At 38.9% G+C, this 9,724-nt stretch overlaps 1 protein-coding gene across 1 annotated transcript; it reads right to left on the reverse strand.

Moving 5' to 3' along the window:
- Positions 1 to 788: 788 nt before the first annotated feature.
- On the reverse strand, positions 789 to 9,461 carry LOC122645931 (transmembrane 9 superfamily member 3). The gene is made up of 7 exons (XM_043839346.1): positions 9,246 to 9,461; positions 8,688 to 8,728; positions 8,015 to 8,600; positions 7,762 to 7,899; positions 7,513 to 7,669; positions 6,921 to 7,405; positions 789 to 1,427 (listed from the first exon to the last, which is right to left on the reverse strand). The coding sequence occupies exons 1-7, from the start codon at positions 9,395 to 9,397 to the stop codon at positions 1,208 to 1,210; spliced, it is 1,779 nt and encodes a 592-aa protein (XP_043695281.1). The 5' UTR covers positions 9,398 to 9,461; the 3' UTR covers positions 789 to 1,207.
- Positions 9,462 to 9,724: the final 263 nt, after the last annotated feature.

The following is a 9,724-nucleotide window of genomic DNA, read 5'->3' on the forward strand; positions in this document are numbered from 1 at the left end:
TTCTTGGAAAGCAATTAAATGTGGATTAGGTGTCGCTAAGGAGACTTGAACCACCGATCAAACGCCTGACGTAGTTCTCCCAAGGGAGTAGCGAACCACCAGGGCAAGCCCTAGATCGACAAGATCATGGTTCAAATAAGCGGAATTAGCAATGGACTGGCCTCCACCAATTCCGATTCAACCGGATTTGATCAAACCTTAGAAACCCTGACTGAATCTAGGCTTATTCCAATGCGAGTCAGCCGGAAAAAGCAATCCAATTTTGATTACTCAAACCAAGGGTAAGATAGCACCCAATTTTGATTACTATTTTAGGATTGACATGAAATATTGCAAAACCATCTAGAACTGAACCACTAAAACTTGGAACCAACCCGTTGTCATTAAATGGAACGGTTTTATAAGCTGCTGTTTTTTTTTTGGGTAGTAGTTTTATAAGCTGCTTTTGGGAATGGTTATTAAATGGTTCTAACATTTATATACTTGGAAAGTTATTTATAGTACGAATTTTGGACTTATTTGAATATTTGAATGTCCAGGGTCTAGACCCCATTAAAGAACCAAACCGAACCAGACCAGACCCCCATGATTAAACACCCTTACTGCAAGAACAGCAAACCCGAATATCATGGGTCGGTAGGGTTCCTAAAATGATAGGATACAAGAAATGGAAAATGAGCAATTTGATTTTGGCATGTTGCATATGAAACAGCCTTGGATACACCCCAAATCATCCCAGTAACAAAAAAGGAACCAAAAAACCCAGAAACGAGGGGGGAAATTGCAACTGTTCCAAGAGTTATCTATATATAGATGAAAAAATTTGTTTTCCAACGACTGCAAGTACATGTAATGATACAAAGTTTTCTTCCCAAGTTCCCAAGATTTGTGTTTTCTTAGATTACAGATACCATCAAGATTAATAAACTAATGAAATGCTAAACAACCCTTTTCCGCAAAGGCACAATATAGGATTCCAATCCAGTTCCAGAAAACATGGCCTCAACTAAGACCCAGCATCTTGCTTTCTGAAGATCAGATGTTCTCTCTCCATCTACCTTTTTAACAAAATTAAAGTCACCTTCTCTATGACAGATCCTTAAAAAAAAAGAAAAGAAACATACCTGATTGACTTGGAGAAGATCCCACCTCCCACCCAACCATTATCAACACTTCAGTATTTCCTTGATGGATGACCCCCAATTCACTACTCACACTTGATGGAGCGGTATATGTGACGGACAAAAAGCAAAGAGGCACGGAAACCCACAGCTCCAAGCATAAGGAAGAAGCCGTAACAGATGCAAGCCATGTACCCAAAGAAGAACGAGGTTTGCATGAAACCAGACATATCTGATCGTGCATAATAGTAGTACAGGCAGTAACCATAGATAAATAAACCAGTTGATCCTCCACAGAGGAAAGACCTGTGTAAAACCAAAGCACAAAGATTATTAATACATTGAATTAAATACCATCCAAAACTGTTGCACTGGAGAAGAAAAAGAAATTACTAGTTACAAGGGAGATAGAGTATGCTTCAATGCTTCAAACCATTCAAAACTAACCTGCTTATAATAACAATATTTCAGATTATCATGGTTTTAGGACCTCCATACTCAACAGTTGATGCAAGAGCAGAATAAACATAGCCAAGTAGAAGGGTGTTGGGATTCATATATAGCAGAAGTCAGGTCTAGGATTGAAAACTTCAGAAATTCACACATTTGAAGAACATTAAGAGTATGCATGGACAACTAAGACCCACAACCAAGGTGTACTATGTTTCAGTTTCGAGCCATGTTTTGACCAGGCTTGAAACCAAAATGTTTTGACCAAAACCGATATTCAGTCAAAACCTGTACTTTTTTTTTGTTGAAAATTTCAATGGTTGGGTTTGAGTGCCAAATGACCAAATTAGGTCCTGAAACTTCTCTGACACCCTAATTTAGGCCTCCTAAACATAGTTGAACCCTTGTATTTCAAAAAATCTAACCCAAAATGGTAGTTTAATTTTGGCCCCTAGGTTGGTGAGTGTATGTTGTATACATTCTCTAATATGGATTATTCCACACAATGTTTAGTACTAGAACACATGTAATTCAAGTAAAATAACTTAAATATGCATTAGAAATAAATAGACATCAAATTATAAACCATTTCATAAATCATGGATTAAACATGGTTTGTTACAAAGAGAGTCAAATATAATAGAGTCAACAATACAAGCAACAGGTCACTACCTCTACACGCATCCTAGAGTCCTAAACTCCTACTACCAAAACAAGTTCCGTACCGGATCAAAACCACTAGAATGTTGTTGCTGCTGCCAAAGCAAGTTATCCTCCGACGGTATCACAAAAGCTGGCCATGTCATAGTATGACAGAATAACACTCGAATTCCTCCACAACCCCCTATAAATGGACTCATCAACATACCAGAGGTAGACTAACCTAGGGTATAGATCTCTGAACCATGAGGAACTCCATCGAGGGCTAATGCTATTGGATGGTGCCTACTGAACCGGAACCGGCATGTATGGTTGGGGTTTTGGGAACAACAAGATGATGTCCACAAATGATGATCTAGTGTGTGACTAACCCTCATACTTAAGAGGGTGATGACAATGAAAAAGCTAAACTGCCCAAACCAACCATACCCAGTATAATCAAAACCAATGCTCCCATGGCATATGATGGTGCACATCACTGCCCTCCATGCATACCATTCTCATCCCTACTCAAACCTTTGAGAGTGTCAGTCAAGCTGGTAACATTGACGTCCATGGACTCCATGCTATCATACTCCTCAGGTGGTAGTATGAATTGGCGACGCACCGTGGTCCTCATCCTGCGTGGCATGAGTGAACCGAGTCTCACCTATGAAGCGCATCGGCTCCAGCTCCTAGTACCTCTCGCACACAACCACCAAGTATTAGCAAAAATTTAGTTTTTGGGAAAAGGGATATACCTCAAATGAATCTTGCACAAATCTTCCAACAACGCACCAATTCGTCGCTTTCACTTTCTTCTTCTACTACCAAAGTATTTATTCCAAACTTGTACAACAGTGACTTGGCCAAGAAAGCACAAAAATTGGTTTTTTTCAACCTTTACTGCTGAAACCAGACAAAATGGATTGAACTTTCGACCGATTTCAATCGAAGTCTGGTATTTATACTAAAAGTCTTTAACAGTTTCGACCGAGATATTGGCGAAACGAAACACAAAGAAAATAATTTCAGCGAAACACTGAAATTACTTTTGAAACTTTGCAATTCTTAGTATTGCAGGATGTTTAATTCGACAGCTTGTGAAACCGATAAATTTCGCAAAATTTCGGCAAAATTTTCCCATAATTTCATGAAATTTAATACCTTGCCCACAACAGCACTTTTGAGAATTTATTAAGTTCAAAGGCTCTAAAACATGCAAATAAAGGCCATCTATCAAAAACCAAGAGGAAAATGAAAGCAAAAAAGGCATGGACTATAATAGTAGGAAAAGATTAGAAAGGCCCTGGAGACACTGGCCGATAATAGAGACAAAGTTCCAGGCATGGACTGTAACAGTAGGAAAAGATTAGGAAGGCCCTGGAGACTCTGAACAATAATAGACACAAAATTCCAGCAAGACGTAGGTGACAAACCAAACTCATTTAGTAATATTGTACTAAAAAATCTAGTAGTTTATGAGATCATCTATCCTATCAATTACCAAACTCAGCAAGCAATATTGTACTAAAAAATCTAGTTTCTCTCTTTCCAAATTCACCGACAAAAGATAATCCGATTCAAATGTACATGGAATCTAAAAATAAGCAGCAGCCCCAAAGCACAACTTTTGTTTGCTCAAACATACACTGACCACTTAAAAAAAAGTTCGCCAAACGACAAAAACAGCATTGGAGGAAGTTCTGGTGCGCACCAAAATACTTGTTTCAATCTAACTTCAATAAAATATCAGACTCATGCAAAACCAGTCACTAAGGCTACATTTGGTTGCAATCCTGCCCTGCGAAAGTCAATCTTAGGTGGAATTGATTTTTCTTGATTCCCCTCCGCTAGAATGAGCTGTGGGAGTAAAATGGCATTTGGTATATCTGTTCCACAGTTCCAGGATTGAATCCGGTACAGAAAAGATCAGGAACAACTTTTGGAAGGCCATTTTCCAGAATCATTTGTCACTAAACTCAATAATAACGAAGATGTTACGAAAATGCTATTATCACTGATGGCACTACACAATGATTACAGATATAGAATTATCTTATGGCACTAAACACGTTAATTACAAAAATGCCAACTGTAAACTTTTAAAAAATTAAAATGATTACAAAAATGCCATGTGTAATCATTTCAGTAGTACCAAACCTAAACATGCCTTGCCAAGATCACTAGTGAAAAACCATAAATGTTGCACAAAATTGTTAAAACAATTCAACAAAAGCAAGTAACCTATCTAGAAGACTAAACGAAAATATGCATTTTGAACAAGAACCTCTCAGATGCACAAAATTATTCAATCATTCGTTTCTTTCAATAAATTCAGTGGGAAATGAATGGCCTTATTCCTCCTGTATTTAACTCTTTTGTGTGCCAACCCCAAAATTGCAATTAACATTCCCCCCTTCAAAGAACCCATATTTTTATCCTACCAGTACCTTATACTGTCCAGTTCCGCCGAGGAAACATGCCTTCCCTATTCTTTATTAGCAATAAATGCTTGTGCCCACTATCTCTAAACAATCCCCCTTCTCCTTCAAAGGTAAAGACAGAAATCCCCCACATAGAAGGCATTAACTGAAGCATAATGGCATCAATGATCCCCTGGATACTTTTAAACAGGAGCAGGGGCCATATCAGAGACCAGAACTGGCAATCTAACCACCCTACAGGATGCAGACCCCATAATTAAGCTACTCCTACCAAAGTAATCTCTTCTAATTTTGATTCTAAAATAAGTGTAGTACTATACATTCCACTTTGGAGTCCTTGATTGTATAACTGCTCAGCAGAGGCTGCCACAAGGCTACATACAGTCAATTACAAAAACCTTATTAGGGGTCCATCCAAGCGTTTCTGCGCTACTTCCCCCCCCCCCCCCCAAAACACCGCTATCTTAATCGAACCCCTAGACAATGACGACCCCTCTTGAACCCCCACAATCCAAGAGTTTAAGAACCTCCCGATGCCGATTTAAACATGTTACCTTTAGTATTTTATCGGGCATAATCCGCATGACACCTTGCAACATATTTCTTTCTTCCACTTTTCAAAAAAAAGAATTAACATGCTTATGACATCACCAGTGAAAATTTCTCAATTTAAGCTTATCTAATTCCTCGAATACTCCATAGCTTCAAGGATGGGTACAACTTGCTGTGGTGCATGAAGAACTCAATTTCAGTAGATTCAAGTGCACCAATGGCCTCGCATGGTTTCAGACCAATTAGACCCAGCTCACACATGGTTTTACTGATCATTGATCAATACCGTGAGCCTGCTCAGGCGGGTAATGATGATGAGGGGTTCATCTCATCAACTCAGGCGGAAGCATTTGCACCATATGGCAACTCGATCACCTGAAGTCAATCAATCCTGGTGCCACTGCTAAGATCAAATGACACCCCGCGCATCTCACTTAGTGGCTGCTTGGGTGCAACGAGAGTTGGTGTGGCACATGTGATGGGGACACCGAGGTTTGCCTCATTGCTTCTGATCATAAGCTGAATTGCATGATTGGTTCACTTGTTCTCTCCCTCCTGTTTTTCGTAATCGCATACCACAGGTGATTATTTAATCTCTAGGATTTCCATTACTGGAGACACTGATCACTTTTTTAACTATTTAAATTGAGAATATAAAGCATTCCCTTTTCATTCTTTTTCTTTCGGGGAATGCATCTATTAAACCTTATTTATCAAGGAATTAATATTTTTATTTGCAAAAAAAAAAGGCTGAGAAGCCCCCAAGAGAGATTCTCTGAGTAATTAAGACACCTGATATTGTGTCATATATTGTGTATTTATATAACATGACAACCAACCTAACAGCTCATTGATCTAGAAACTTGATTCATTTTGATCAATTAACTACATTTACTGATATAAATGGTCTCGCCTGTCATTTTGTGACAATTAACATTGCAGTATTCATCTATGAGATAAACAATCCTCTCTTTGTCTTTCATTTTCTTTTGGCACTGAATTGTTAATTTGTCTAGTGCAACTACCTAATAAAACAATCATATCATTTCCTTACCTACTTGCTCAGGAAATTTTAATCCCTTTTTTAGTAAATTTCCAAAAGACAACATAGAAATCCCCGGACATCAAGTTGTTCCCAACCTATCTGATTAACAACAAGTTTCCAAATTATAAGATGCATAAGCTAAAAGCATGAGCCATGAAAACAACAATCCAAAAAGAAGTAACCCCAAAGGGAAAAAATGAATTTGATAAAAAATACAAGCCCTTGTCAGTTAAAAATACAATACAATGAATCTAACAGCTTGGGTATAAAACATGTGTTCCCTCTATTGCATTCAATCAGCATGCTAATTCCAATAAAGGAAGACTGCAGTTCTATTTCAATCTATGGCATCCACATGCATTGCATTGACTTCATTCAAGCCTTACTTATACAAAATCAGAACCCAAAATAACAAACAAGAATCTCCTCTTTGTAAATTAGATAATAGAACTTTTATCCACATGCATCGCTTAAAACTACTAAACATTAAATGAAAAAATCTATGGATGCATGTTAGGAAGATGAATTAATAAGAAAAAACTAATTGGATGGAGAAAAGCAAGGCAGGGCAACACACTAAAATGTGAACTAGGAGCTGAGTTTACAGGGATGATGCTACAAGTCAGCTAAAGAGACCAGTCAACAGAGGGCGAGAATACTGCATACCTCCACCACCACTCATGGTCTTCAGCCGCAAGTTGGAAGTATGTCAATGCCACAGTAATGAAAGCGGTGACAATTAGAAGAATTATGAAGACAATGAACAGGATGCTGTAAATGGTGTAAATCCTGTGACCCCACACACTGGCAAATATGTAGTAAAGCTCGATGTAAATGGCACTGAAAGGCAAAAAACCTGCCATTGCCATCTGAGGAAGACTTGCCCGGTACCAAGGCAATGGAGGAATTTCTCTGGGATACTTTGTTGTTCGGCAAGGAGCTTGGAACTCAGCCTTGCTGTTTTTACCAGCAATCCCACCCAATACAAGCAAAGGTGATGTCACTAATGTCCATATAAGAACTATTACCATTATAGTGCCAAATGGCAGAGCTGCTGTGGCACTGTAAACAATTGCAACAGTGTTAAGGAAGCAGAACGTGAAGAACAAAGGCCCACAAAAGAGGCATCCAGTCAACAACAGATTCCTCACCTGTCAAGTGAAAGGTTGGAGAACGTGTTCAGTATGGCAGAAAGAAAGAAGGTTCTACAGTTCAAAGCCAGACAAATAAATTCCAGAAAGTATCAGTGATAACATACCCAATTTGTTCCTTCAAGTTGGCAATAGAAACATGTGGCAGTATATCCAGCAATACCCGATGTAAGTGCATATATGACAACCAGTGCAGTGAATAGAGCTCCCCGATTGTATGGGTAAAATACCCCAACAAGTGCAAGGATAAAGATGAAAATGGTACTGGAAAACACACACCGAAACAGGTAGTAGGATTAGCAATTGAATATTAAGCATCATCATTTCAAACCAAACAGGTTAAATAAGACACCTACAGGGTAAATAACTGTGTGCCAGAACCAAGGGATGCTGCAAACAATGACTTGTACTTGGGAAACCGGAACACATCACCATGAATGTACTTCCATCCAGTCTCTTCTTGGTCATCAGCTGATTCTTCATCATGAGCATACCTTTAACAGATAGAAGTTAATTAAGTAAATCACAGACCATGAAACGGCAACCCAGAAATCAACATGTATTTAGAAACATGTCCAGAAGCAAGACTGGCTTGGAGAGGCTTCTTACTTGACAAAATCATTCTTGAGTACTCGCATGAGAATAGTCGCTAGAAACCCAGTCAGGAGAAGAACTGTGACACATGAATTAATAATTGAAAACCAATGGATTTCCAAGTGATGAGGCAGTGCAGAAGACGATGAGTATTTATCCATCCTCTTCTCAAAAGGAATGGTGGTTTCCTTCCATTTCACAGAGTACATGAACTCGACTTCAACTTCCTTCTCCTCGGTCAGATCCACCAAGGAATGTGGGTCAGTTCGGACATTTATTTCAATGACACGATCCTTGTTGTAAGCAATGTCAAAATGAATGTGCTTATAAAGGTAGTACTTGTAGTCGCTGGGGTCAGTCTTGCCTTCCTTGTCAACCTTTCCAATGAACCCCCAGATCGGCAAATCATCATAGTACATCTGAAAGTAGTAGTCCTTAGTGACGGCATTTCGGAACTGAACTACCTCTTCCTTAGACAGCTTCTTTTTGCAGACAACGTCAGAGTCTTTGTCACCAAGGAACTCGAGCTTGTAGGGAGCACTGACTAAACGATCTCCGTTCAAGACTTCACCAAGAGCTTCTTTCTTCTCAGTCACATGAGCTGCAATTGAGATCCAATCAATAACGAACTTCCATATCTTCATTCAAAAATCCAGAAATGCTAACACGTGAGTTACAAGAAACTCACCTGGGGAACAGAATGGAAGATCAAAATACCGATAAGTTTCACTGAAATCAGAAGCAGGTCAACAGAATCAGGCCATGCTTAGAACCAAGAATAAATTGTTAGTTCAAATTTTATTTTTTTTTTAAAAAGCAAACTTTCTCCAATGTAAACACATGGCAGCTCAAATCCTCAGCAAAATTCGTTACAGGACATCAAATCTAACTGAAAATGTCGGCCATTTTCCCGAATTCGTACAACTCCATTATGTTTCCTCAATTTCTAACAAGAAGAGAGTGAACTTGAAGAAGAATCAAGTTCCGTTTTCACCAAAAGACCATTTAAACCATCCAGATCCAAATTCAAGACCCTCAAATCTACACGCCACAAATAAATTCAACCCTTCAAATCAAACAATGCAAAAAATAATTCAGACAAACAACGAAATCAAGTCAACCAAAGCATCAAAAACCCTAGAACCAAACAAAACATAGAGAACCCAGAAGATCAAGAACCAAACCCACATCTATTAAAGGGAAATGAACAACCAATTGATATTGGTGAGTTGACTGATCGATTTACCTGGGATTGTGAAATGGGCCAACCTTGTTTGCAAACAGAGGCACCGGATCTCCGGACTTATAGCGATGGTTAGAGGCATCCGACCTGACTTGGCTTCCATAACAGAGGATAAGAACAGTGACGACGACCACGGAAGCAATTAACTTCCTCATTTCCTCTTACGTCTTGAAGAAGAAGCGAAGAGAGACCGAATGAACAAAAACAAATCGACGTAGCAGGGATCACCAAATTTGGTGCTTATGAACCCCCCAAAAACCCGCCCCTCTCCCCCACCCCAAGAAAAAAAAAAAAAAGTTTAATTGTGTGAAAGCTTTGAAGCGGTTAGGCACCAAGGCAGTAAGGCCTGAAGGATTAAAGTATAACTTTTTTTCGGTAAACAGGATTAAAGTATAACAGTAGAATACTAATTACATTTCATTCTCTTTGGTTTTTACCTTTAGGCTATGTTTGGTTGTAAGGGGAATAAAAGGGAAAGGAAG

Source organism: Telopea speciosissima, chromosome 11 (assembly GCF_018873765.1).
Source record: "Telopea speciosissima isolate NSW1024214 ecotype Mountain lineage chromosome 11, Tspe_v1, whole genome shotgun sequence".
Taxonomy (NCBI): domain Eukaryota; kingdom Viridiplantae; phylum Streptophyta; class Magnoliopsida; order Proteales; family Proteaceae; genus Telopea; species Telopea speciosissima.

Coding starts and splice junctions, on each gene's coding strand:
- LOC122645931 (XM_043839346.1), bottom strand. CDS start 9,397: ATGAGGAAGTTAATTGCTTCCGTGGTCGTCGTCACTGTTCTTATCCTC. Junction 8,601..8,687: donor TCTTCCATTCTGTTCCCCAG/GTGAGTTTCTTG, acceptor TCTCAATTGCAG/CTCATGTGACTGAGAAGAAA. Junction 7,670..7,761: donor GGCACACAGTTATTTACCCT/GTAGGTGTCTTA, acceptor TGTGTTTTCCAG/TACCATTTTCATCTTTATCC.